This window comes from Ramularia collo-cygni, assembly GCF_900074925.1.
Source record: "Ramularia collo-cygni strain URUG2 genome assembly, contig: RCC_scaffold15, whole genome shotgun sequence".
Taxonomy (NCBI): domain Eukaryota; kingdom Fungi; phylum Ascomycota; class Dothideomycetes; order Mycosphaerellales; family Mycosphaerellaceae; genus Ramularia; species Ramularia collo-cygni.
The window spans coordinates 315,555-343,290 of record NW_019716269.1 but is presented as its reverse complement, the minus strand read 5'-3'; the positions used below and the strand labels follow the sequence as shown (position 1 = coordinate 343,290).

At 51.3% G+C, this 27,736-nt stretch overlaps 9 protein-coding genes and 1 non-coding gene; 7 read left to right on the top strand and 3 right to left on the bottom strand.

Annotated features, from left to right (window-relative positions):
• Window positions 1-2,466: 2,466 nt before the first annotated feature.
• Window positions 2,467-2,988, top strand: RCC_08760 (uncharacterized protein; the record flags this gene model as incomplete). Its single annotated transcript, XM_023774006.1, has 1 exon — window positions 2,467-2,988. One exon carries the CDS (start codon window positions 2,467-2,469, stop codon window positions 2,986-2,988), a length of 522 nt encoding a protein of 173 aa, XP_023629774.1.
• A 1,183-nt stretch (window positions 2,989-4,171) lies between these two features.
• On the top strand, window positions 4,172-5,300 carry RCC_08759 (uncharacterized protein; the record flags this gene model as incomplete). XM_023774005.1 has 2 exons in its annotated part: window positions 4,172-4,436; window positions 4,489-5,300. 2 exons carry the CDS (start codon window positions 4,172-4,174, stop codon window positions 5,298-5,300), a joined length of 1,077 nt encoding a protein of 358 aa, XP_023629773.1.
• Window positions 5,301-6,121: 821 nt separating this feature from the next.
• On the top strand, window positions 6,122-7,323 carry RCC_08758 (uncharacterized protein; the record flags this gene model as incomplete). XM_023774004.1 has 2 exons in its annotated part: window positions 6,122-6,392; window positions 6,440-7,323. The coding sequence occupies 2 exons, from the start codon at window positions 6,122-6,124 to the stop codon at window positions 7,321-7,323; spliced, it is 1,155 nt and encodes a 384-aa protein (XP_023629772.1).
• Window positions 7,324-7,996: 673 nt separating this feature from the next.
• Window positions 7,997-8,975, top strand: RCC_08757 (uncharacterized protein; the record flags this gene model as incomplete). XM_023774003.1 has 2 exons in its annotated part: window positions 7,997-8,234; window positions 8,287-8,975. 2 exons carry the CDS (start codon window positions 7,997-7,999, stop codon window positions 8,973-8,975), a joined length of 927 nt encoding a protein of 308 aa, XP_023629771.1.
• A 2,263-nt stretch (window positions 8,976-11,238) lies between these two features.
• RCC_08756 (uncharacterized protein) lies at window positions 11,239-12,132 on the top strand (the record flags this gene model as incomplete). The annotated part of the gene is made up of 1 exon (XM_023774002.1): window positions 11,239-12,132. One exon carries the CDS (start codon window positions 11,239-11,241, stop codon window positions 12,130-12,132), a length of 894 nt encoding a protein of 297 aa, XP_023629770.1.
• Window positions 12,133-18,514: 6,382 nt separating this feature from the next.
• RCC_12182 (uncharacterized protein) lies at window positions 18,515-18,895 on the bottom strand (the record flags this gene model as incomplete). The annotated part of the gene is made up of 1 exon (XM_023774001.1): window positions 18,515-18,895. One exon carries the CDS (start codon window positions 18,893-18,895, stop codon window positions 18,515-18,517), a length of 381 nt encoding a protein of 126 aa, XP_023629769.1.
• Window positions 18,896-20,106: 1,211 nt separating this feature from the next.
• Window positions 20,107-20,840, top strand: RCC_08754 (uncharacterized protein; the record flags this gene model as incomplete). XM_023774000.1 has 2 exons in its annotated part: window positions 20,107-20,201; window positions 20,252-20,840. The coding sequence occupies 2 exons, from the start codon at window positions 20,107-20,109 to the stop codon at window positions 20,838-20,840; spliced, it is 684 nt and encodes a 227-aa protein (XP_023629768.1).
• Window positions 20,841-22,713: 1,873 nt separating this feature from the next.
• Window positions 22,714-23,067, bottom strand: RCC_08753 (uncharacterized protein; the record flags this gene model as incomplete). Its single annotated transcript, XM_023773999.1, has 1 exon — window positions 22,714-23,067. One exon carries the CDS (start codon window positions 23,065-23,067, stop codon window positions 22,714-22,716), a length of 354 nt encoding a protein of 117 aa, XP_023629767.1.
• A 399-nt stretch (window positions 23,068-23,466) lies between these two features.
• Window positions 23,467-24,350, top strand: RCC_08752 (uncharacterized protein; the record flags this gene model as incomplete). XM_023773998.1 has 2 exons in its annotated part: window positions 23,467-23,686; window positions 23,821-24,350. The coding sequence occupies 2 exons, from the start codon at window positions 23,467-23,469 to the stop codon at window positions 24,348-24,350; spliced, it is 750 nt and encodes a 249-aa protein (XP_023629766.1).
• Window positions 24,351-25,816: 1,466 nt separating this feature from the next.
• tRNA lies at window positions 25,817-25,943 on the bottom strand. One transcript has 2 exons: window positions 25,906-25,943; window positions 25,817-25,852 (listed from the first exon to the last, which is right to left on the bottom strand). It is a non-coding gene (tRNA).
• Between the last annotated feature and the right edge of the window lie 1,793 nt (window positions 25,944-27,736).

Sequence of the window (27,736 nt, the reverse complement as noted above, 5' to 3'; positions counted from 1 at the left end):
CTCCTACGCTTCCTTAGGTCCTTATTATTAGCGGCGGTAAGCTAGCGGAGGTAGCGCTTCCCTCGGATAGTTACGTAGTTCGGTAGGTTTAGTTTGCTATAGCCCTTACTTAATGGATTAAGGATAACCTTATTAGTAACTCCCTTACTAAGGATTAGCCAGCTACCGAATGGCATTAAATTAACGATGAATTAATAGTATAGATGAACTTACTTAAGACGACCGGATTATTAAGGATGCGGACCTCCGGAGGTAATATAGCTAATCGGAGCCCTATCCGGTTAGTTACCGGTAACTAATAACCCTTATACTAACTCCTACTAACAGCGCTTCAATTGCTAACTATACCAACCGGTAACCTAACCACCAATAACCACTTACTAAGCTAACCACACCAACAAGCACACTGGTTTTCGTCGCTTGCGCTGGTTTCTGTTCGTTGTTTCTCGTGGCATTTCGAGATCTGTAGCGATTTCTGGACTTGATCTGAAGCGATGGGCGGCGGATACGTTTCAGGCGACCTTGTGCCACTTTTTTCTTGCGTCTGAAAGTCTTGCTTCTTGGCTGGACGCTCAGCGGCGCTTTCTCATCGAGCTCTGTTGTCATACTATGCAAAGTCTCACCGCGACTGCAGTCCAATCTTGTGGTTTCCCTGCTGCTGTGCTTCGCAGGCACGTCATCTTTGGCGATGTCTGGCTGTGAATGGTGTTCTTGATGGCCGGAGGCGCTCCAGTCAATAAGTCATGCTTTGGCTGCTTCTTGCCGTGTATTGTTCTGGTGCCTTGTTCCTGGATTCTCGCTCCTGTTCAGAAGTACTTGCGGCACTTTGCTGATTGTCTGAATCGAGCACTGCCAAAGATGTCGTTGGCATAGACGTAAAGAAGAATCGAGTTGTCGGTGTGGACACTCGGCTGAGATGTGCTCCAGGTGGGACTTTGGCTACCGATAATACTGTCGCGAGTTTCTGCAGGCGAGGCTCGATCGTCCTTCCACAAGTTCCATCCGGGACTCAGAGAGAGGCCGTAATGTAAAGATGAAGGTGTGGTGGAAAGTTCTGGTGCAGCGCTCGTAGCTCTTGGTATCAGGAACTGATGTTCTCGCCATGTCCGGGCCCATCGGTCCTGGGACTACAATGACGTTGCATATGTGAGTCGAGGAGTGTCTGCCGTCCTGCGACGAATCCAGCTAACGCAGTGCTACTAGGGTTAGGGTTTGGGTATTGGGCGCTCATCGTCGGATGTTCCGCAGGTGCACTCAATGGCGCATGGTCTCTCTCTGACTTTCTTTGGCCAGCGGGGATAGTACTTGCATACATCTACCGAGATCGAGAGACTGTGACCAGATCCGGATATGACCACCTCATTTGTTGGATGCAGGAATGATAGTGCCGTGCTCTGAGCCCGTAGATGTGGAAGCGACGCTACAAGACAGAATCATTTCCCGAGCCCCTTGCAGCTGTTCTATTGTGTCATCGATGGGAGCTATGGCTCTTCTCATCGGCATGCAGCAGATAGTCAATGTTTGAATGAAAATATGGAGCCCGATGCATATCGACGCCTACCCCAACCTCAACCCTAGACCCAGCTCGAAGTTTAAGCTTTAAGGTTGCTGCACCTCATCCTTAGACGTGCCGGCAAGCTGGGTTACGGAACGCGAAGAAACTCTTGCCTGATAACAACTTCCAAGGATTTGGACCTGTGGTGTATCATCATGAGTTATTGAAGATTCAACGACTGCACTTCTTCCATTAGCTCCATGAACAAATCACCCGACACACCACTCTTTCGACGTCCCTGCTCATCCATCCCGGCAACAACACACTCGCTCGTACCGGTGGCGCTTCAATCAAAGTTGACCCTTCCAATACCTCAGAACAACTTCCTCCGTCGACTTGGTCCATAATCTTCAGTGCGCGCTACTGGTATCACAACTCCACCTTACCGGTACGTCTCCCGGAATTTCCTCTGCGACTGACTGGCTTATTGTCTGGCGCTGGATGACTTTCATCCGCATGATTGTACTGACCTCGTTACAGTCGCACCWCAATAACACGAGATCACAACCATATATGTCATGTATGCGCGCGGTGCGACTACACCCGGCTCGATTGGGAGAATATCCATGTCGGTGATATGGAGGAAACTTCCKATGGAGCTGATTGACACCATCCTCGACAAAGCTTTTCCTCGCGAGCTTCGGCTCGAGCTTGAATCCAGGAGTAACCACGATCGATACAATTGCTCGATTTATCACCCACATGGAAGGACGTCTCTACTCTCACTCAGATCTCGAGTGGGAGTCGCAAGCGCGCATTGAACATTCTCAGGAACGAGGCATCGGTCACCGCGCCTGCCATATCGAGTGCGCTTTCCCAAGTCCCCGCCTATTCCCCGCCTTACGATTGGGTACGGCGCTGCAACAAGATTGCTCTCTGCGCCAAGATTCTACGTTCGCTTCAAGACGAAGATGCCAGTACCATACGACTACACGCTCGTTCACGGAAAAGGGCGCACTGAGCTACGCTCGACTCTGTCCATCAGGGTTCCTCGTATTAGACATGACGCCTACAAGCTTGAGCTCATATGGCACGTTCGGCTGCAGAGCGCATTCGCCAGTGAGCTATCTGCCCTACTTAATTACATGCGTGAGGTGGAGATCATTGGTCACTCTTCTCTCGTCACAGGTACCGATTCTCCATCCATTCTGATCCCCCTTGTGATCATTATCACCGAGAAGCTGCTAATCAGGAGTTCGCTGCAAAAGGCCTCGGAGTCCTTCCTTTACCTTGCGATGTTGCCATCAATCAAAGATTCCGACAGCTTACAGGCAGTGATCGAGAGATACAGAGACTCCATGCACATCCTCGATCCTTCTCCCACGACATCATTCTCACGCAAAGCCCGCATCTCTTGGCCGCCTTCTTTACACCACTCTGTAGCAAGAGACTCTGTCGGGGAAGCGTTCGTCAACCCACGGCAATTTCTTTGACAGCCTCAACGCAGTCGTTCCCATTGTATCGTATCGATGTAGCGCCTGTCATGCCTTGAGATCTCCCCAAAGCATTGTACTGGAATAGATCTATTCCAACTTGACAGTCCGCCGAGCCGGAGGTATTGCTAGGAAGTGATCCCTGCAGGTTGCCCTTGGCTTTGCGTCTGGAGAGTCTTTCCAAGACATGCCCAACTGACATGTCCTCTACGGTGACGCGGCATAAAGCATTTATAATCGATCTGCCGTCCCTTCCTAACGCGTGCTTAGCCGTACCTCAAAGACGAGTACATTTGGGAAGAGATAGCCCTGGACAATCGCCAAAACTCAAGGGCAAAGGATATATTTGGATATGTTTGCGCCTGGGAAGAACATCTTGAATCAGTGCAGGTAGCTGTTCATTGTCAAAGCCGCGATCTTTCACCAGCCTGCTTACACAGTACCCGCTCTCTTTGTGCAGCAACAGTTCTTGTCAGGAGATCCATAAACCTGTTCAGGATCATGTTGATACATACACATCTGCCGTGCGGGCAGAGCTCCCAGCCATGATGCGAAGCACCATCTTCTCTTGGATTCGCATGACTAGGTGATGATATAATTGTCAGAGCTGTCGATATGAGAAATCATCAACAAGAGTAGCGCCCCAACTGCTCCCTCGATCGGTTTACGGGCTACTCTGCTGGTGATTAGGATTCTGGCAGGCCTATAATCGTTAAACCTGTAGAGAGCGAGGCCTAGTGACATTGTAGGGATAAATAAATAGGGATGTCTTGTGCCGATGAATAATCCTCATATCGACAGCTCTGATAATTGTGGCTCAGCGAGTATCTGGACATGCGGCGGCCGAGTATGTATTCCAGAGATCGGAGGAGCGGTCCGGTAACCTTAGAGCTGTCGATATGAGAAATTAGCGACAAGAGCAGCGCTCCAAACTATTCCCTCGCTCGCTTGATTGACGAGCTACTCTGCTATTCATTAGGATTCTAGCAGGTCTGGAGTCGTCGAGCCTGTAGAGAGCGATGCCTTAGATCATAGCGGGAATGAATGAGTATTCCTTGTCCCGCTGGGTAATCCTCATATCGACAGCTCTGGGTAACCTTAAGCATGCTAGGAATGGACTTTTTCTCACTCTCGACTTACGAAACCCTGCATCGACACGACATCACCATTCTCCTACCACGCAATGAAGACCTTCTGCAATTGGTGCGCACCATTCACGGAGCACGGCGTCAATCTCTCCTGCTACGTGGCCGATCATCAGAAAGACCACCCGGCGGAGAACTTCCAGCCGGGTCCCTCTAAGCGTGTGGCGCTCGTGCGCCATCGTCAGCTACTCGCCGTCGCTGCAGCATACGGTGTTTCGGCTGGTAATAGTCCGACAGGCACCGAGCTTATCGGAATCTTGATTGACAATGGAGTGTCTCTCACGCCAGAGCTCAGAGACACGAGTGGGTATAGCTGGCGTGAAATGAAGAACTCGAGGCTAACAATCGCGCGCAGGTCACCAACCCCCAGGCCTGGAATCGATGCCCACGGAGATCCTGCGAAAGATCATGTCTTACGTGGTTCTCATCACCTACTGTACCGCGCCCCAGTATCCTTACCCAGACTACACAGCTGTTTTACCGGGCATCTTCGGCAATTCCTCTCGGACAGCGTATCAAATTGAATGGCCAGGCAGTATCAATCCAGCACGAGCTTCGCTAGCTTTACACGAGGCCGCACTTTCGACTCTGCTTCAGCACGACATCATTCGGTTCGAGATTGGAGATTGTTCGGATTGGYGGGGACCAGATCCCGCCAGAGAAATGCTCCTCACAGGAAACATCACCATGCCTCGAGCAGGTTATGTCAAGAAGATCCAGCACGCGAGTCTTGAATACACGGATTTCGGCTTCTTCGATGAAGGTCACCGCGGGCACTACCTTACCAGCACCCTCATCCCACTTGCAAATGTGTTGACAATCTGCCCAAACCTGAAGACTCTCAAGCTGCGACTGTCTTGGCCTCTCGCGCGGCTCCACGACGCGTGGTTCAACGATGAACCCACATCAGATGAGGATCATGAGATCACAAAGGAAGACATCCTATCTGTCGCATCCGAGCTCCATGCCTTGCCGATAGCGAGCGCCACTCTTGATCTAGACTACCCGTGCCTGACCCGCGAGATGTCTTTCAAGGTTGATTGCTCCGCGGAAGATTATGAGGCTGCGTTCATGGCGACATACGACAAATACTTCGCACCATTGAACCCGGAGGAGAGCTTCAACACCTGGCGCGAGAGGGCTGCATCGTACCTTCCCCCAAAGTAGATTCAAAGCAAGTAGAGATAGTAGCCACAATCAGAGCTGTCGATGTTAGGATTTGTCATTAACAGCAGCTCCCTGAGCTGCTCTCCAATAAGTTTACAGGATACTCTGCTAGTTGTTAGGATTCTAGCAGTCCTAGATTCATCGATATCGCAGAGAGCGATGCCTTAGGACATTGTAAGGATGTATGGGGATGTCTTGTCCCGATGAATAATTGTCATATCGCCAGCTCTGGCCACAATCCCGTCTTAGCTACCGAACAATGAATGAATGACTTCGGCCGATTGCTTACACCTAGAGCTATTTGGCAGGTTTGATGAAGGCTTTGGTACGGTCATGAAAAACAGTGCAAACCGAAGGAGGAATTCCGTTGTTCTTCACCGCCAGCATAATCTACAAAGTATCTGGTTTTTCATCGATCTTCACATCCTCATCGAGGCTTTACTCTGCATTAGCAGGGCTGAACAACTTCTATACCAATTGAAGATGAGCAGGGAATATACACGTCACTGAATGGTGTACTGGCATAAAAGCAAAGCCTGGAGCATCCATGGGGCACAGAGCGGGCCTGGATACCCTCGTACGAGCCCGTGGCATTGAGTCTTATGCTTCAAATGTGCTTTCACTGCTATACTCACATGTATTCCCACATGCAATGTTTGAACACACAGGTGATCGAATAGGCGGCCGGTCCCGATACGCTACACAACTAGCGCGGTTATTGTGGATGCTGTCCACCTCCACAACAACTGTCCACCTCTCCACCTCTCCACCGTAACCTGCCGTCACTCATGAACCGTACTTCGGCACTCAATCTCTTCGTCATGAGTCCCKGTTGCAATTGGTGCTGTCCGTGCTTCAGGTGCGCTACTAGCCACTGCGAGATCGCCGAGCACGAGGCACAACACGCGGCGCAGGTCTTCAATGCCGGACCTTCTGCGCGCCGCATCGTCGTGCACACCCGCCAGCTGCTGAAAACTGCAGTCGAGCAGAACATTGTGCCGCCCGCCAACCTCACCGGCTCTGAGTTGGCCCGTCATTTGCTTGAAGAAGGAATCTCTCTCACGCCAGAGTTAGAGGTCTACGGTGAGCAAAGTATGCCATCGGCCGGAAAGAAAACTTCACACTGACGCCCGACACAGACTATCAGCCGGCATGTCTCACCACGATCCCCGATGAGATTCTTCAGCATATCATGTCCTACGTAGTCGCCCTTGACTGCGACCCGGGCGAATATGAGATCTTCCCACACCGTGCGGCCATCCACCCAGAAATCTTCGGCTATAGTATACCCATTCTAGGTTGGGGCCGCCAGGACGGCAAGATCAACGCAGCGAGGGCATCGCAGGCCCTCTTCCGGGCTGCGCTCGCCACACTGCTCGAAGAAGACATCATACGCTTCGAGATCGGAGACGCGCCGGATTGGATGACTTCAGGTTATTACGGTTCCAAGTGTTACTCAGACGTGTTCCTCAGTCAACACATCGCTCCTCCTACTGCAGGCTATCTGATCAAAATCAGACACATGAGTCTGGAGTACTCTGAGCCAATGCGGTTTGAGGAGGAGTCTCATGCGCAGCTTCTCAGCGAAACCATGGACGCGATATCGAACGTTGTGAAGGTGTGCCCTGGATTGCGGACGTTGCATTTGCGCGTTCCATGGATCCTCATGCCCATCCACCGCGAGTGGAATGGAGGCGAGTCTACAATGTCGAACGAACACGAGACTACGAAGAACACCATTGTTCAGATAGCCTCCAAGCTTCACGCCCTACCCATCAAGAAGGTCGTTCTTGACCTTGACTGGTGGCCGGATTACAACACGGTCTTCGACAATGAGATTACCTTTAAGGTCTACTGCCGCGCTGAGGACTTCGAGGATACTGCATTGGCGACCTACGAGAAGTACTTCGGACCATTGCAAGCGGAGGAAGGCTTCAGCAGCTGGCGCGACAGGGCTCAGGCCATTCGCAAAGTCATTGGTCCGCCGACGTGGGAGGAAGTGCATCCAATCTGTCAGGATTGAAGTGTGTTCTCTTGTCGATGTAATCAATCATCCACAAGACCAGCGGCCTGACCTGCTCTATCGATCGATTGACGAACTACACTGCTAGTGGTCAGAAATATATCGGGCCTGTGGTTGTCAAGCATGCAGAGAGCGAGGTCTCGGGAAGTTGTAGGTACTATCAATGGTATCTTGTCACTATGAATGATCCTCGTGTCAACAGCTCCGGGCAGCGGTGGGCTTTTTGTATAACCATGATGGCTTCACAGTGGTGATGATCTCTTGGAAGTTGCCGTCACTCGCTGACAGCGCGCTTCCGACTGAGATGGTGGCCTCGGCCAGATTTATCGCCTTTTCCTTCTTGACTTTGTGGGCTGCTGGTTTGAGCAGAGACAGTGATCCGCACTTCTACTATGTGTGCATGTCAAATCCATCTTCTGGGCTCAGTTGGTTGGGAACCCGGTGACTGCTACGAGTAGGGCCCCACTCATACTTCGGTATTGGTGTCTGAGATTTTGTCGAGGGTTCGCCGTGTGAACGGGTTCGGGACTCTCCCGAGGTCGGACCACCGCGTCTAGGGTCGCAGTGAAGGGTCCAATCCGTCGCGCTGGCGGCTACGAAGCGGGACATCTACCTCGAGTTCCCTTTCGTCTTCAACATCTTCTACAACACAAACACCAACACCATCTTCGCAATGAAGTTCGACTGCAATTGGTGCCACGGCGGATGTTGGAAGCCCGAGCATGAGGCGCCGCATCTCGCGCAGACCTACCTCGCCGGCCCATCCACGCGCCTGGCCTTGATTCACAAACGCAAATTGCTGAAAGCTGCAACGGAAAATGAGATTGAGGCTACAGGCCTGAGAACAATGGAAGTCTTGTCGAAGCTACTCGCCCACGAGGTTGCTTTGAGTCATGAGATGCGCGACATGAGTATGACCACCGAGCCTCACCTTGTTATCCAAGCATACTAATGGTCGAACAGCATACGAGCCAGCGAGTCTTACCACCCTTCCGAACGAGCTACAGAGGAAGATCCTGTCCTATGTCGTTTCAATCGAGCAGATCAGCTCTTCGGAAATATACGACATGAACATCATCGATTACATCTTCGGACAACAGAAATTCTGCCCTCCCATGAAAGGCCTCATCGATCCAGCCCGCGCGTCCAAGGCACTCTTCACCGCTGCCATTTCGACGCTACTGGAAGAAGACACCGTAACCACAGCCGTGTTCTTCGCCTGCGTTGGGCGACGAAACTCCCTCAGCTTGACGACTCATCGATTCTGCATATCATTCGACGGTCTGAAACAGCATGTGCGACGTCTCGTCGTCTCATTCGTGCCCCACCTTTATGCCCGCGATTCATACTGGTTGCCGACAATACTTGAGCGATGCCTAAAGCTGATCCCCAAAATCAACCAGTTGTACCCTAGATTGTCTTCCCTGTTCTTCCAGGCGCCCTACCTCACACCACTAGGCTTTTGGGAGACTTCGAATCATCATATGATCGCGAAGAAAGCAACTCTGGAGGTATTGAGGACTTTGCGGGGACTGAAGCTACGCAGAGCTACGCTTCAGGTGCCAAACCTTCCCAAGCAAGATTGCAACGCAGAGGACTTTGAAGAAACGTTCCTTGTGGCGTACGACGCATACTACACGTCGCAGGTGTAGCGGGAAGAAGGCGGATGGTGCTACGCTTAGGACCACCAGTGCGACGACCGTGCCTCTCTATAGCATCTCTGCAATGGTAGCAAGCCACGGTGCAAGCAGGAAGGGCGGTCGGGTCATGAAACTTGGGGGATGTAGGGAGCGAGATCAGCAAATCATAGCACGTGTTCATGATTGAGCTGCCTTGAGCGTGTCATTTCCTCTCGACATTCGCGAGGCATCATCACAACAGCATTGAGCTGATCGATTTGGTTGGACTGTCTAACAGTGTCTGTCTTCAGGCTTGCAGAAGATACATATCCCAAACAAAATTCTTGCCTTCGCGTCTATGCTTTACTGGAGCTTCATTGTAAGATTTTTACAGGTGACTGAGCTTCATTCAATGTCAACTCCTCTCTAACCCGTCGTAAAGCAGGAAGGAATCTTCATGACGATGCTCAAAGTCGTCCATAAGTACGGCTTTGTCTTCTCTTTTAAAAGCCCTGCCTGGCCGTTTTATTGAATGTATTCAAAGAAACCTGTACAGGCCTCTTATGATCTCAAGATGAGTCGAATAGTGTGAGCGAAAGTGTTCCTGGCCTACGAATCAATCGAGGTGTTGTGAAGCGCAAAAGTCTGGCCGTGGAGTGCATTTCCTGGCGCGATTCCGATCGGACCCTGATTTGCACTGTATGAAGCCCTGGAGGTAGGTATCCTCGTTTCTGTCCTTTCGAAACAACTATCCAACAAATTGTCGTGCTTTGATCGTACGAGACAATGCCACAGTCGCTAGTCCATCCTGATGATTTGGGCCATTCGTCCACGTCATCCGCCGTCAAAGGCTCGCGCAAATTGACGTGGCGCAAAATGTTGGTATTGGCGGTATTTTCGAAGCAACTTTGGTGGAGAAGGTGCCAGTAAACAGAGTGACGCTCATGGGACAACAGCAGAGTACAAGCATGATTGACAATCCTCCTTGGGCACCGCCCTGGCCAACAATGCCAAAACCACCATCCTGTCGTGCTGAATGGGGTTCCGACCAACTGCTGGCCGACACCATGGCTTTCACCGTCTCGGTTGAGGTCGATGCCAAAGACTTGTACATGCCGATCTTCGATACCCGCACCATCGCCGCCAGTCTCCCGTTCTGGAAGCATCGAGCCCAGGCCAGGCTTCCAAGCCCATCTTCCAGAATGCACTGTCTGCGCTCCCTATGCAAAGCTCCACCTAGTCCAGCGCAGGGATTTCAAGGGATGACTCTGTTGACAACACTTGCCGACCTACGGGCGTCAAGAGTTTGACATCCAAGCAAGAGGCCGAGAGGCCCACGTACAACCACGTGGGCGAGATTTGATAGCTGAGATCATGTCGCTGTTCTTGAGGACTTGAACAGAATGAGAGTCCCAATGGCACCAGCATCTGCGTCGATCTCGTTGAAGTCGGTTTTTGTTTTCAAGGTGGTCTTCCTCACCCTACGAAATCTCGCGTTCTTCGCTCGATCAAACCAATATGAGTCTCTGCTACGATGGACGGAGCTCTGTTATAAGCCAAGATGGCCCCTTTGCCAGAGGGGAGTCTGATCTGCTCTCTGTCATAAAAGGTATAAGAACGCTAGGTCTGCAAAAGGCATTGCTCGATCTAGGAGAGCTGGACTCGATGGCGGTCGGCTCAGCTATTCCCACGCTTGGGGAGGTGAACAAGATACGGTGCAGCGGATCGCGGGCTAGTCCGACAAGACATGCAGAGATAGAGTCTAGCATGCGGGAGAAAGTGCTCCTTGGCGAAGCAAGCCTGGTCAAACCCTCTTGAATCCGGTAGCAGACAAGAGCACGAAGAAGTCATCTTAGGTGTGCGTGTTTGATGATGATGGAGACTATTGTGATGCGAGTTCCTTCTTCTTTCGCAAAACATTATATGTAGCTGCAGGATGGTCCTTCCGTCCATCTCAACAAAAATTTCTCAGCTGACGTTCCCCTCAACGGGGATCCTACCTTCCTGGGCCTGTTACAAAATGACGCGATAATTGGTATATTCTTTCCTTGACTCATTCGCCTGACGAACGGTCTTCCGCATCGTTTGCAACGCATTACCAGTATACTCTGCTTTAGCATCTCTTAATAGTGCTCCGACACGGAGTGGTTTCCTCTCTTTAGCGCCCGCTACGGCCCGAACTTTCACAACATACATCCGACGCGAGATGCGCGTCTGACTCCTCAACATCACTTTCGTCACGACAACATCAAGCGTTGCCTCTCAGACTCGACCGGCGAGTCATTCATCCGCCAGTATGTCCGCGCGCGGCGCAACGATTCCAGGCGCCGGCAACCTTCCCGTGTCCGTCGTCTGGCGCACACTCCCGATGGAGCTCGTCGAGCAAGTTCTCCAGAAGGCGGTCCCAGAGCACTATGTCGTATACATCGAGGAAGGGCACCGCCATAGCTACATCCACCTTCAGCCACTTTACACTCCGAACCCAGAGCCGTGGAAAATTTTGTTCGGCCTCTGTAAGGTCTCACGACGCACTCGTCTACGCGCTATCGGCTCTTTCGAGCGCACCTCCATCGTTGAATTCCGCGGCTGTCAGCGCTTTGTCCGACCTCTACATCAACAATGTCTCGAGACATGGCTAAGCCGATGCAGTAGGGTTGAAGTTACGGTGGAACGCTTCATCCAGATCCCGGAACGATTCCACATGCGCCATAATCCAGCCGGGACGAGGACCACAACAGCTCTACGAGCGCTCTCTACGACCATTATGTCAGCTTCGCCACAGCAGACTCAGAACCATTTCAACGTTCAGTGGCAAATCCAATCGACGCGCCCCATCTACGAGGAAGTTGGAATCCTCAGGAAGTACATGAAGGGATTTCAATCTCACCTATTCCACAACATCTCCCAGAGATTGTCTTTCGAGCGGAGGGCCCGTCGCTGTTGGCGTGTCCTTCGGACTTGCGTCGATCGATACCCCCCTCCAGAAGATGTAATCGAGTCGAGGGGAGAGTACGGGATACCCAGAGAGCTTTCCACGGGGGTTTGGACGGATACCAGCCTGCTCGCCATGGAGAGGCTTGAGGAAGATATGGGTCGCAAGGAAGTGTTGGATGTGCTCTGGGTTTTCTTGCCGTACTTTCAACCCGACGCAGATCTTGAGGCTCAAGTCATGCTGGCGTTGGAGGAGTAGCATGTGATTAAGTAATGAGCTCAGGCAGTAAAATGATGCAAGCAGCGGAGGATGGTGGTTTCTTTAGAATTGTCAATCAAACAGCGCCTTGAACTGCCGTCTCCATTGTGTAACGAACTACTCTGCTGGTAGTGATGGTTCTAGCAGCCCTAGAGTTGTATATTGTGCAGAGAGCAAGATCTCAAGTCGTCGTAAAGACGATTGAGGGTGTTTAGCCTCGATGAAGAATCCTCATGTCGACATCTCTGGATTCGTCTCCTTGTAACGCGTTTTCATCTTGCGATCCTAGTGTTCAACTTTCCAATTTTATGGCGCTCGTCCTCGACTGCCTCACCTCTGGCTCCTCTCTCGGTATATGGCTCCAATCGCTTTGCATAGCTTCAGATCGTTGTCTATGTAGATTCGGAACTCGTCCCAGAAGCTACTCTCTATCCGGCGCGTCCTATCGCGGACTTTGTGCGTTGCTCGCGCTTACGCGCTAGGATAATCATTCAACCGGTCCAAGTATCTTCCCATCGCCGAGCAATGTGAACTCTTCAACCACAACTTCGCATGTGGCACAGCCTTTATGGAACGCCAGAGCTGGCAATATGAGAAGTCATCGAAAAGACCAGCGCTCTGAAATGCTCTCTCGATTAATTGATAAGCCACCCTGCTACTGTCAAGGGTTCTAACAGGCCTAAAATTGTCGAGCTTGCAGAGAGTGAGGCCTTGGGACGTTGCTGACATGACTGAGGATGTCTTACCCCGATGAATAATCCTCATATCGACAGCTCTGTGGAACGCACCATTCCACCGATCACAGCGGTTCAAGGCAGCAATTTTCCAACATACCATTGAACACTCGATCCCCGACACCTCACCGAAGAGATCTACCGAGGGAGACGTGAGAACGCCGGTGATGGGATCTCCGACACATGTGTACGCGCGACTAGGAACAGGCTTCTACAACGGCGTCATCGATATAATCACAGCTACAATACTTACCAGCCTCGCATCAGTATGGGTGTTAACAGATCATATTCTACCGCTCAACCGGACAGGAAGACTGAATAATGCTGGTCTGGATTTATCGAGTTGCTATTCCTCATTTACCGAAGAGCTCCTTGCATTCCCATCTCTTAAGTTTCTCGGCGTGCGGGACCACAATATGCCAGCGGGCTTGTCGGCCTAGGAGTCGCCAGGCAGTCGCATCAGGATGAATAGACGTCAAGGGTGTTGAGTACGAGTGCAACTCAATCCGATGGAGTAGCTCATCCTTCTCTTGCCTAACGATTCTGAATGGTAAGATGCCTGCTTCAGGCCCAACGCTCATCCTCGGTCCATACAAGTCAAAAGGTTTTGAAATCTTTATCGAAAGGTCCAATGAATCGACGAATCCCGGGATGATACGGGTAAAGCATACCGCACATACACTCAGCTGGACCTCCGAAGAACCCGGCTGATGCCCAAATCTCGCCAACGGAACGAAAAAGGCCTGCTGATCACCTTAGAACAGAATCATTCTCTTGCAAATATGCTTGCAACAGTTCGTGTTAGTACTGAGCGCCTCCAGCCAGACAGTGCCGATCATGGGTCTTTCCTGAACCACCGGCAATTGCTAGGTTTGGAATCCATCTTGGGTAGGGATCAGAGCAGCTGGAAGATCCACGAAGTCCCAAGTAGAGCAGTGCTGCTGGCGTCTTTCGCCGTTCACCTCCGAAGGAGACGCAGGTCACTCCTATAAGAGACGAGCCGGTGTGGTGACGATCCGGGCTTGGGTTGTCTTCCATCTCTGTTCCGGATGTCCACCTCCAGCCATCTGTTACAGTAGAGTCTTTCTTCGGCACAGATACACTCGTCTGCTGCTTCGCTTTGTTTATGAGAGGTTTCCAAACCTGACGAAGGCATATGTCCTACCTTGAGCCCTACGAACATCCGTCCAAATCTTGGTATGGCTTCTTACATGGCCCGGCTTACCGTTGTCCCAAGATGAGAAGGAGGAAATTCAGAGGAGGATGGCCGACATTAAGAAGATTCGACAGTATCAGGACGAGTATGGAGCCGACATGAAGTTTTCCTCTTCTTCTCAGAAGATGCTGGAGCCGAAGTAGGATCTTCGTCTCTGGCAAAATCATCCTCCATCGCGAGTTCGCAAAACCTGTGCTGGAGACTCCAGTTCTGTAAGAAGCAGCGCTCGGATTTGCACGCGTACACTATTACGTCCTTTGATGACGAAGTGGTCTTCTGAATGGCGAGGTGCGAAGCAAAAATATCAAAACCACGCGGGAAGCTCCAGAGTAAGTGATCTGGGAGTGTTTGGTGGTCTTTTTGGCGAAACCCATGCCATGAAACCCAGGCCACCCCGTAAGGATTTCCTCATCAAATGCAAACTTGAACGATATCACAGAATCGAGGCATCCAGACATCGAGCTAGTGTACCCATCACTCATTTGGCAGAGAAAGGAGGACGTTTGGCAACTGCTTTAGACACCACACATCGGCGAGCCTACTCTCATCAAGGATACGACTGCGCTGTTTCCTTTTTTGCACTTCAAAGCAACGCAGGCGGCAAATCAGGCCATGCTGCTCACGAAGCGGACGATCTTCCTTGACGTCGAGGAGGAACCAGTGGCTATCAGCCACTCAACGAATTTCCCACATCCATCTTAATCGCCAATTTCCCCGGAAAATCACCTGGCATCAAAGCAACTCCGCGGCGCACATCCAAGATCTCTGCAGCTGTCTTGCGTTCACTAAGGGCGACGCAGTGTTCCAAGTGATGGGCCTTGAGTACAAGCCCGAAAACAATGGCACGAATGTGCTCATCCGCAGTGGAAAGCTCTCCGAACGCAAGGCCTGGAATGGGTATTGTGAAGACGAGTTCGTCATCCTGCCACTGGATGTAACAATCTAGGCACTGGTATGATGCCGTTTACCGACCTTGACACTGGCATCAACCCTCGAGAGAGGCAAGGCGCGAGAACAAGAAGATGAAACGGACAGGCTCCATGTCTTTCCAATATCTCTGTGCTACCACGCCTCATGAGCGGCTGGCAAATTGAGCATGGGGATCCGGCAACCAGGGCTTTTGAGCGCTCTTGCGTGGGGAGCGATCGGCTCAAGGCTGTGACTGGCTGAAAGGGGGCATCTTCCGGAACTTACCTTGCTCGTGCTGGGTAGAACTAATACTGTAATTGCAGCCGGAGAAATTTGCTTTCCGGAGCATCAATTGGAATAAATGCGATGAGATGCCGCACATACCACCTCTTCGAAAGGCTCTCGGATACCTCTTGCATCCAGAAAACCACGAAAAGATTACGCAGATCTAGCTCTGGCACAGGGAGTGACCTCGAATTTCAAGAAAATGACCATAGAGAAGGCGATACAACCTGTCTCTAGGTAAGATATGAGGAATCTCTTTTCAAAACTACAGGCGCTCGACGAGTTCTGTCATTTTCAAGCAGCCAGGCCGCCTACGCTCTACAACGACTCAAACTTGTCGATCGATAAGCGTAGGACGCCGGAACGCAAGTACCGCACTTCTTACAGCTACGCACGGCTTGCCTGACTTTGCGAAAGAATTCAAAGCTCATCCAGGTATCTGTCTTACGTCTCAGAGTATGGGAATCGCTTTGCATGTCATCGACTACACGAGTGTCCTGACTGCGTTCGCTGAGCCCGCAATGATCAGCTGCATTAGAGACGTACGCTGACAGTTCCGAAGACACTCTTAAAAGCCATCAGTACATAACAGTCCGACAGGCCACGATGAGCGTCCAAATGTAGTCAGAGTCGGCTTGATAATCGCTTACTGGGTCAAGATCCAGATAAGCGACTAGAAGCCAATGATTCCGACCTAAGAAACAAATCCACCGCACCGGCCTTAGAGCGTGATCGATAAGAACAAGAATCTCGAGCACGAGGGGGCCATATCGCATGAATGGCAGATTGGCAAGCTGGTTGGCTTGAATTTCGATACGGCGATCCCTGCCGGGAACCCCTATCATGAAGGTGACCTCCTCCGGGGTTAAACCTCAAGGTTGGATGTACTTGGCTCAGTTTTTGAACGAGAACCACAATGTCCCATATGGTCTCGAAGGTAAGCACAATTATGTGAAAGATGTCAACGACCTGGTTGCTTAGTGTCCGGCAATGCGGATCATGGCCGGTTACAGTCGAGAAGACGCCATGAACGAATTCCTCATAAAGCAAGTGAATGTCGTTCGGTAAAAGACGTCGTGGGCTGCATCAAGCGTTTAGAAGACGGAAGGAAGACATAATGAATGCTCGTGCAAAAGACGACACGCTGTGTCAAGAGGCAGAGGATCCGAGCGAGGAGCTGATCGAAGAACTCCATGGCACTAGAATGGCTGCACTCAGCACTACTTTCAATTCGCTAGAGGTTCGTGATTATCTCGAGGCGAACGATATGGAAGACGACGACGAGGCTGTGGAATGCAAATTTTGCAACGAGCCCAATGGTCACACGCGACTACTACGATATAGCCGACGCATTTTCGAACTGGCTCTTGAATCATCATGTCGCGACACGCAACAAAGAATCTAAAAACCGAACAAACACGGCTTGGAAATGGCTTCCAAACTCTGGCCGAAGTAAAGCAAAGAGAACTGCCGATATTTGATGATCTGGGATTTACCGAGACTACGGGGCAGTGGAGCTCAAACATGAACTCAGTCCCCGGCGGCAGCCATGTGTGTTTTTTTTTTTTTTTTGCGAGTCGCTGAAGAACGTTCACAATGCCAGCCTCGTCATCAATGATCGATGGGAGCTGTCGCGTTATTGAATTTGGAAGTCCGGAGTACGAATTCCACGGGTATGTTGCTATTACGCACACTTCCGCACGCCTTGCTGACTTTTCACGGCCTCGAAATATTGCTTTACGAAACGTCACACGCAGCCAAGATGAATAGGAGAAAGTGTCCAGTGGTTGACACATAGGAGCTCCTCGTTGAGGCTTCGAAAGTCGAAGGGGAGCAAGAGTTTGACCTGGACCTGTGAGGTTTGGCCTGAGACCGGGCCACAAGGAGCATGTTGAAAGGAGCATGATGGGTGTCACTTGTAAACTTCGCCATGACCGTGTTGAAGAGTGGTCGAGATCTATGAAGTCTGTCTACATCTCTCTCCTGAATACTATGCATCGACTCCGAAGAGTTTGCGCGGTCGCCTCTAATGGCCTAACCCACAACGCGATTCGGGTAATGTTATGTATGGTTGGCGTTGTACTCAGTAGCCGAGACGTTGAGGTAGCCCTTGTATGTTCGTGATACTACCTCAATACATGCCAATTGCGCTTATGTTGTTCTTGAGTGCTGCAAATTCCGTCTGCTGCCTCGTCATCTTTACTAATGGCCGCTTCCAGCAGGCTCTGAAGGGCGCGCCAGGAAGGTGTCGGAACTGGTCCATAGTGCTGTCAATGCGATATCAAACTGTGATGAACAGGAGTTTGGCCACCTTTGGAAAAACCTGTCTGCACATCGAGCGATCGATATGATGATCGGGAGCCCTCACTGCCGGGGAATGAGCTCACAAATTGCAACCACGGCCTGGAGGTGAGAGTTGGTGCATGGGAGGACTCTTTCTCGTGGTATTTCACACGCAAATTGCATGGTCTGTCGAACTGCCCACGTGAGAAAGAAAGGAAGCCCCTTTTGGCAAGCCACCGGGCTGATCCATTCGCGCCGCAAGACCACTCCTTTTCCGTCGTGAACCCCAATCAACCCAATGTTTCGCCATGAAATGCTGCTGCCATGGCACCCCAGCCAAAGAGGACGCCACTCAAACCTCATTCGCTAWGATCTTCTGAATTTACTCATCCCTCCAAAGCTTCCCATACTTGCCAGCGATCAAATTCCCCTCCATCAACATCGCAATATTCGACTCATCATCATCCTCAATCGCCAACTCCGCAACATACAGCGCCAAGGGCCCAAGTTACGGCAAGTGAAGTTCAATAGAATCCTCGGCCTCCCAAAGCTTAGCCTCGTGCTTCGCATGTCCAACTTCGCCCGCCTCACAGCTGCGCATATAGTACTTAATAACACTTTTCCTACACCRCAAAATTTTCGAGAAATTCCTCGTCGTGAAGTTAGGCGAACGCCACTCGCCATCGGACTTTCTCTTGCAGAAGATCTTTTCGTCTGGTAGATCGTATGAGCGTTGCACCATTTTGGTCATGATTCAGATCCAAGGGATGATTTTCTTCGGATGGGGAGATGCGGCTTGTTGTGTGAATTGGATGCCGCGGTCCGTGAAGATCAGCGGATGGCTGGAATCGACGCGTTTGAGTATACGAGGGAATGCTTCGGGCTTCTGTGTGATTTGTAGCTGTGTGATGAACCATTCCACATCACGGGTGCTGTCTTCCGCCTCGGTGAAGAGCTAAGACATGTTGATGTCATCGTCTCTGTCGAAGGCTTGCTGGTCTGTAGTTTCGGAGCTCTGTGGCGTTGTATTAGCGGTGGTGGTGTCTTGTAGAGGTTCCGCCGCGGCGCATTCTACGCTATGGACATCCCATTCTCGGTTGTTCATCGATACATCCTGATTTGAAGATCCAGCGACCGGTGAATTCACCCTGATGCTGTAGACGGTGGGAAAGGCGTTGGACGCGTTCTCCATCTGAGGCTCATCGTGCGCGTTCTTCACCCGATCGTCAAGCCTCAGATCATCGACCTGCTCGCTGGCTGTGGGAACAGATATCTTGTGCGTGATGCTGTTCAGGCCCCGAAGCATATCCATTTGCCTCCCGCAAGCCTGATACATGACGGCAACATTCTTTGCGGGTTGAAAAGTGTGTGGAGACTGCTTTTCGATGGATAGACAGTGCTGAGTCGTGCAGTGCTYGGCGCGTAGAGGAGAGACTCAAAGCCATACTCGTCGATCGTCGAATGGCCAAGACGCGGGCCGAGGGGATTCAGAAGACCAGAGATTTCGCCATTCTATCTCACGAAGCGCTGACGTCCAGGACCTGGAGGAATCCATCTTACAGCTCCATTGTCTCCGGGGAGGAAGGTCGTAGACTTGAGAAGATGCTGTCATTCTCATCAAGGGATAGGGATGCTTCGGCCATTGCCTGATGCCCACCGCTCACATCTCTGGACGGATGTTTCCAGCTGAATGTGACTGTCCAGTTTCTAGTGGCGTAGGCGCACTCCTTGCCGCAGAATTTGCATCGCGCTTGGGCTTCCCTACGCGCCTACGCTTCGAGGTAGTCGTTGGCGTAGTTGGCATCGTAGAGATGTTGCTCTCGCGTCTCCTTAAAGAGGATGGCAAGTTGGATGACGATCGTAAGGCTCGGGCGCAAAGGTTGCTTGTTTGCGGCCGCGTACGTGCTGTCATCGCTGTAGGGTGTGGCCATTTTAACGGACTTGGTGATGGGAATGGTCCCTTTAGGAGCTCTTGAGAGCCGTTCGTGCACACCGCAGCGCTGAAGTGCGCGTCAAGAGTACGAGACCCGGGGTTTCAGTCTCGATCGCGCGTTCAGACGGTATGGCAGCGTTAGAGAAGGTCTTGCTTCCAACCAGGTAGGCCAACACTGATCAAAAACAGTGGCAGATCCAGAGAATAGGTGACGAGAGGTTTGAAATGTCGAGGTAATTGGCAAGGCTATCGCGCGCCGGGTGTTGCCAACGAATAATGATGTTGAGGCCTCAGGCAGACATCTTACCCCTGATTTTGCCCGGGTGGTCTGTCAGTTGCCAACCACTTCTGGAACCTGGATTGTTAAAAATTGTATATAGCACGGYACTATCTAGTGTATTCCAAGTTCCCTGTTCATCGGATAGCTTAGCAAACAGAAAGTGTCGAAGAGTATAAAGATCGAAAGATATTCCTCCAGTTCTCAGGAAAATCTTACCTAATCTACAAAGTTTATACTTCTCCACCCCTCCAACGCCCGACGCGTTTGACAAACTTCTCCTACTTCAACCTTTGTCAAAACGAAACATCACCACACCCTTATGCCAACATTCACAATGCCTCTTCAAGACGAGTACTGCGGACAGGCTGTCAAGATCGAAATGCCTCCGCTCGGAACGCGCATCTCAATCATCCTCGACTCAAACATCCGGTGAGGCTCCAACACTTCTCGTCGCGCGACGTCTTGCTAAAATCGAACAGGTACGAAGGTACCCTCGAGTCTATCGACAGCGAGGGTGGCAACTTCATCATTCTCCGACGCGTTGATCTACATGGCACAGAAGACAGACCGTCCAAGCGCTATAATCATGAGTCGGCCTACGCCAACTATGCGGATTCGGTGCGCTTTACAGTGCACCGTATCAAGAAGGTGGAGATCGTTGAAGAGAATTTCGAGCACAGCGAAAATCACGTCTCGACTTCCGCGCAGCCGGCCCACCTCCCGGTTGCTACCTCGTCCTCTATCTTGTCCATGGCCAGCTCTATCGAGCAGCTCACGGCTTCTTCTTCCCCGCCAAAGCAACACGAGTCTATGGAGCTGCTCAGCAAGCAAGAAGAGCTGAAGGCTCGCGAGCGTCAAGTCGCGAAACTCGAGCGCATCATCCACGACAAGGAAGTGACTATCAGTCACCAGAAGCGTGACCTGATTGAGCGCGTCGCTGCAATCTCACAGCGTGAGAAGAGGTTGGACCATCTCTCTCGTGAGTTGGAGTCAACGCTCGGCCAGTCTGAGGAGCTTGAGGAGCAGGTTGAGGAGGAAGATGCCGAGGAGTGGGATATGTGTAACTGAGCGATGTGCAGCGTGAATTGGTACAGCGAGTGCGACGTCAAGGAACGGTTTGAGAAGATTCATTACGAAAAGCGAGATAGAGGGAATCGTAGTGCATCAAAGGAATGCTTTTATTCTGCCGCCATCATGACCAGACCGGTGGGAGTAGCGCTCGGAAAGTCTGAAGTTAACGACACAAAGGAAATGAACTGAGATTGACAAGCATGGTCTACTCAAGGTGACATTTGAAAAAGCAATGGTTTCAAGGAAAGAACTCCAATGAACCATCCATGACAGATGGCAGGAAAAAGAAATGATGTCGAGTGACTGATAACAGTATCGCCCCACGTGAATCACCAATTCTCCGATCAGCCAAGAAGATTCTCCCTGTGCAAAGTCCCATCTCTGCCTGTTGATGCCGGATAGATTGTTCATCGCAGTAATGAGAGGCCATGTGCATTAACTACATGGCTTTGTTCCTTGTCAATTTCTACTCCGTGCAAGGTTTTTCTGTCAAGGTGTAGCTCTCATACACCGTCATTGATGCACGCCACTCAATACATAGATCACCGTGGTCGAGGAGCCCGCCGTGAGTTTGACGATCGACGACCGCCGCGTGGATGTAAATCTTGTTAGATGCAGGACATATGCTCGCTGAATGTAACTGCCATTGACAGGTCTGACACCGGGATAAACGATATGCCATTTTCAAGATATCGTAGTCCGTGCAAGTAAGATTGGCATGGATTCTCCTGTAGGTGATAAGAAACAATTTGATAGAGCGTGACCTTGTCATTAAGTCGCTTGTGGAGTCGGTCGACGATATGATTTTACGCATTTTGGCGTAGAAAGCAACGTCATTGCCATGGATCTGTCATTGACACACATGCCTTCCGAGACATGGAGCGAATATACTGATGTGCAGCTGTACCCAGCATTGAATTTCTCTGCGCCTGTAGGCCGGACACTGTGCACACTCGCCGTCTTCTCCCAGCGAGTGCATCGATGAGTAGTCAGAGGCTCAAGCGTCGGGTAGAAGAGATTTGTTCGATGTGGCTTGTTCATTTCCATCGTATCTATCGTCCTATTTCATGAGACACAGTTTCTCACACGCGCCAATTCTTCAGCATAGGTCAAGCTTCAGTCCCCATTTCATCAGTCCCAGAATTTCCTCCTTGTTGCAAGGCCTTTCGTGACCACGCGAGCAACAGCTAATGCCACTCATTCCATCTCCCGCCTTGCCAAGTCCTTAAACATCAAACTTCCCATATACAGTTCCCATGATCTCAAAAACAGCAGTCTCGGTCGAGACGGCAACCAAAGACCGCTTGTAATCTATCTTGAGATCATATGCATTGGCGGAGTCGCGGTCCACGATGTAGGACACACGACGGTTCACCAAGCCAGGTACACTTCTCAGTCGATCAACTAAAATCACCATCTCATCGTGAAACGACGTGTAAGGAGGACCTGGTCGACCCTCACGTTTCGGGTACTTCCGAACAGTGGAAATTGGCCGGTGTATATCACCCCCGCGCTCAACAAGATGAAGAGAGAGATGCTTAAGGTTGGGAAGATAGTTGGTAATGGAGGGAATACCATCTTGTGCGCTGTAGAGGATCGCTCGGTGGATGTCGCCTGATAGGCGGTGATTGCTGATAGTGATGTTGATTTGCAGACATCTGATGTGGTGTTTGTGGGGACGCAGGTGGCGGGGGTATGGAAAACGATTTGGTTCAAGCTTGTAAGGGAAGCTTTCGTTGTGTAGGATGGTTATGTTCTTGAGAATCGCTTCCTCAATCTGCGCGCGGAAGATGGGGTATAGTTCGCTAGTGTCACTAGATACCGTGCGCTTGCTAGCCGGGGGGAAACGACGGCCAGGGCTGGGTAGGTCTTAAGTCCCCATCTTCGAGATGCCGCTAAGGAGGAGGTTGGTCGCGGCCTTGAGCGTGGAGCGGACACGGATCTGTTCAGAGATCTTGAACCGGTTTTTAGCATCCGGCACATGTCGAATCTTGTCGAAGCCCATGGCATCCGGTAGCAAGGCCACAGCGAGGTGCTCGAAGACGTTGTTCTGAACTTCTGCCGGCAATTTAAACTGGATGGCATCWGCCATCTTTGCGCGCCAGGCGTCGGTCGTTAGCAGCGCTCGGCCATATTCCTGGTAACGAAGCACCTTTGACGCAATGCTCCGAGCCTTTTTAGCGGCCGTCTCTGTCGCGGGTTTCTTCGACGACGCGTGCGCCATCTTGCCGCTGATACAGGAAGTCTTGGATGGTGCGCGTGTACAGCTGACCTCGAGATCAAGATGTTGCTGTTGAGTTTGCGCGGATGCCGTGCGCGGATCTGTGAGCGATGCTGTTAGTATGTCGCCGCGCATAGCTGGTCTCGTGCATCTGCTGCCGCCTTGTCATGGGATACTAACGAGGAAAGGTTGCGTACAGCAGAAGCCGATGTTGTTGTTGATGTGCAAGTCGAGTCGGTGCTTCGATTTCGAAAGGTGGTGATGCAGCATCGATGTATTTCAATATCCTCGGGGCTCAAAGCCGAGAAACTTAACAGCAGCAAAGCTTGGACATGAATGCGTCGTCTTTTCCGCTCATCTTTGAAGCTCCACTGCACACCCAGACATAACAACGACGAGAAAATGTCTCGAAGTCACGAAGAATCCACTGCCCTAGCCATGCGCCCTTCCAAGCGCCCTGCCGCGCCCCCTGCCGATCGGCCTGCCAAGCGCCTTAAGGCCAGCGCGCAGCCAAACAACCAAGAAGAGCCCGTGGTACTCCGCCCACCTGAGAAGACGACAGCGGGGCCACCGGAGCCCATCGACTATGGCATCGACTGCTTCTGCGGCGAGTCGCATCCCAGTTGGCCAGTAGTGCGCTGCAGATACATGAGATGCCCGCGTAGATTCTTCCACACAGAATGCGCCGGCAGTCCAGAAGATCCGAACAGTGTGTGTTTCCGACTGATCTGGGAAGCTTTTACTGACCGGGCATAGAATGGTCCTGCGGCGAGTGTTCACCGCCCACAGCTGCCGAGCCAGCGGATACGAAGGAGTCTGCGGTCGTGAAGGACTCCACGAACGTGAAGAGGTCTACGAGCATGAAGAAGTCCTCGAGCATGAAGAAGTCCGCGAACGTGAAGAAGTCTGCCGACATGAGGAAACCTGTGGAAGAGGACAAGAAGCCTTGGATCACCCCAGCATTGATGGAAAAGATCTTCCCGCAGCCACCTGCTCCACGGGGTCCTGGCGGCGATGTATACGGCATTGATTCCTGGCGTGCTGCTGCTGCCGCTGCTGCGGATCCTCTGTACGTCGTGCGGCCCGATGCTCGTTCGAATCCCATCAGGAGGATCATGGAGCAAGCCGAGCGCGAGAAAGATCTGGAGTCAGTGACTACTTGGAATGCAGAGGTGACGCAGTATGACTGGGTGGTGAAGACGCAGGCGGAGGCGGATGGTGAGGGGTGGAACGATGGAGATGAGGGCATGGATAGTGACGAGAGTGTGGAGGATGAAGTCTTGTGAGCTTTCTTTAGCGATCACTCAACTTGGTATACCTCCCTGTATGCTGATATAGGATTGCTCGGTGTTTCAAGTGAGAAGGACTGTAAGAGAGACTGCTGGCAGATGTGGTTTCACTACAGACGAATCTGATTGCTATCGCCCAGCTCACACCTGCCAACAATGAAAATGACGTCTTTGCCAGTGTGGACAGTGCTGCTCGGTGAAATCAACGCCTGATGGACTGGCAGATCCTATATCCTCCCTGCTCACTTCTGAAACGTTTGCTAGTCTCAGCCGGCATGTTGTACCATCTTGCAACAGTAGAGGAGAATGGCTTTGACCAAGACTGGTGTTTGTCCAACTCGACATCTTTCTTCTCCCGCCGACGCGTCTTGTACAATTTCCCTTGCCCTCTTCAATCGTTGATGTCACAGTTGAGTCTGGCCTGAAAAGCTACTGATTTGACGACGAAGGTGGTGCTTGTGAAGCTTCAATTGCCAAATGACTGAACGAGACCATCGGCAACAACAAGGACATCCCACAATGCCTGTGCAGCGAGCATCGGGTCCTGGACGGAGTGCTCATCACTGTGCTCGTCCAACAAAGAAGAACCGCAATGCCCAAGGAAGGGCGGAGTTCAACTCAGGCCATCCCTCCCATCATCCGCTTCATATCGAACCCGGGAGCTTTCATGTTGATGCTGTCATTCACCTTGTGACTGCACATCGTAGGAGTAAAGGAGTTCCATCTTCGATGGCATGGGCCTAGAATGAATTACGGTTTGCGCTTTACTTTCGATACCCATCGGTTCCCCTCCATACTCTCAAAGATTTGGTCTTCAGTAGTTGAGCCATTGAGTCAGCTTCAATGAGAAATGTTTACCGAGAAGTGGGCACAGATCTCCCTCCTGGAGAGGGTCGCTTTTGGCAATCCCGTAGAGTACTTTCGACGCGTCACAAAGCAAGCAGTGGAGATTGAGAGACGCTACTACATCACACGCAATTGAAATGATACTGTACAGCTGGGAACGCGTTGATTGTGCTCTTGCGTGCCTCGAACTTTCCTCAAATGGGAAGACTACTCGTTGTTATGCATGTCCGTGTTCAGAGTCCAGGGGAATCTGGCAAGGATTTGCACACTCACAGCGAGACGTAGAGTGTCTGCAGAAGCAATTGGAACAGCGTTGATTCACCTGTTGTCAGGCTACCTTGTCATTCCTTCAAACAAGTTACATGTACCACGGTCCGCCTCACTACCTTTCTGCCATATACATCATCTGTATATAGCCTTCGGTGTTCAAGTAGCTCAAAGTCAAGAGGGTTCTCGCCAAGCAATTCCTCAACGCAATACTAAAGGGGCGAAAACAAACCATACAAAAAGAACTTACCCACGCAGCGCAATCCACAACCCCCTTCTCCCCCCATCAAAACCACAAGCATGATCCTCTCATTCCCCTGACAATTATTGACTCAACAGCCAAAAAAATTCAGTCGGACAGAGAATCGAACTCCAGTCTCTCAGATTACCTAGGGTAAATCCAGGCCCTCCCCCACCCCCTGCCTCGCATTACACCGTACTAGGGTCTAAGCGCTCTAACCACTGAGCTACCCAACCTTAAGGGAAACTGGAATTTCAAATCTATTAAGTACCCTTTGCGTGCTTTTACGGGCGGATTTCGGGGCGGGAAGGTGAGGGGTTTTTTTGCGGGAGGGGATTTGCGGGAGGGGGGTTTTGATGCGGGAGGGTTTGTTGATGGGGTTATTGGTTGTTGTTTGTTGCTGTACGTGTTGATGTCTGCTGTAGTCCATTCATTCAGTGGCCTTCATGAGGTTTCATTCAACGTGTTTCTTTCGCTTTGTAGTAGCAGCTGATTTTGCTCCCTTGTTCCCTTTGACGACCACGATGGCTGATCGAGATACATCGCGTTGCAACTGCGCTGAGCAACCGCTCTGACATTTCGATTACCCTGCCGGAAATCTGCATTCGATGCCATGCAAATGAATGCTATCGAAGGAAATACCTCTGGGCCTACAGTCGCGACCCTTGACCTATTGCACTGAGACGCTGACGGGTCATCATCTCGGTAAGCCATCTTGATCCATCGCGATGCGTTCTCGTTGCGCAAAGTCGACGCTTCTCACAGACTTTGCGCCAGCGACCAAGAATTCTCAAGCACACTTTCTCTCGCTGCACTACATTTCAAATCACTTCGAATGGCTGCTGAACTACTTCCATCCTCTCACCAAAAATCAGCATTCGTGAATATTTGGCGAAGGCTGTGGAAAAAAGTATCGTTGATCCGTCGCCACAAATTCAGGCGCGTGGAGTACAATCACTGATTTGCCATCGCGGCAGCAAGCTTGTCACAACATTTCCGGACGGTCTACACCAAACTGCGACAGTTCCTCAAGAGCAAGCATGGGCACTTTCACATCCTGAATTACCAATTCACCTCCTGCCCAGGCCACCGTCATCGCCTTACCTTGCCGTGCGGCGGCTGGAAAAGACATTGTGCAACGCCAGCGTTTGAAGCGCGCGAGCGGGCTTCATCGGCAGGCGTTCCGATTGTAAGACACCGACGGACACTCGACGATAGTCTAGACCGGGAAGGGAGTTTGCGTCGAGCTTAAGACGACGCTTCCCAGCTTGACATGACGGCCAGGTTGCTGAGCGTGGCTGGCCTGGGCAAAGGCTTCGATGTGCAGGAAGCGTATCTTCCCGGCTGGGTACGCAGCAGACCGATGGGGCGAGAATATAGGTAAAAAACCATTCGGTCAAGAAGAGCGGTCCATATCACCAACACTACGTTGGGTACAGGTCTTGCTGTCGTTCATGGCTCGCCCGGACCAAGCACATTGTCCTTCTACGCGACCATAGGCCGCGATCTGTCAATTGTCCACCCGCCACTATCAATGCTGTCCCTCTGTTTCCTGGGGTAATCACGTGCAACTAGGAGGTGGCTTCAAGAGGGGACTTCAAGGCTCTCATAGGTGTCTTGCAAGACTGTATTCATTGCTGAAGCAGCAACAGCCTTCGTGACAAGATGACAAGTCCGGAGCAGCGGTTGGGAGATGCACTGCCCATTTGCAAGTACCTCGCTAGTGAAAGATCTAGTCATGGAAATAGTTGATCTGACCGGGCCTCACTACAGCTTTACTCAACTTTTCAGCATTTGATCAGACACTCCGATTGAAGGGGAAGGCCTAAGCTGTACCGACCAAGACGTCTTGAACAGAGCACCAGAACAAGTCGCATCTGGAAACCTTMGGCCTTGACAAACATTGGATATATCCCGCCCCTGCTCTTTCAACAGCCACCATGCAATCGTCCCCATCAGCAGAGAAACGCAGGTTGCAAAAGAAGACCGCAATTTGCTTAGAAGAAGCAAGGCTCATTATTACAAACGC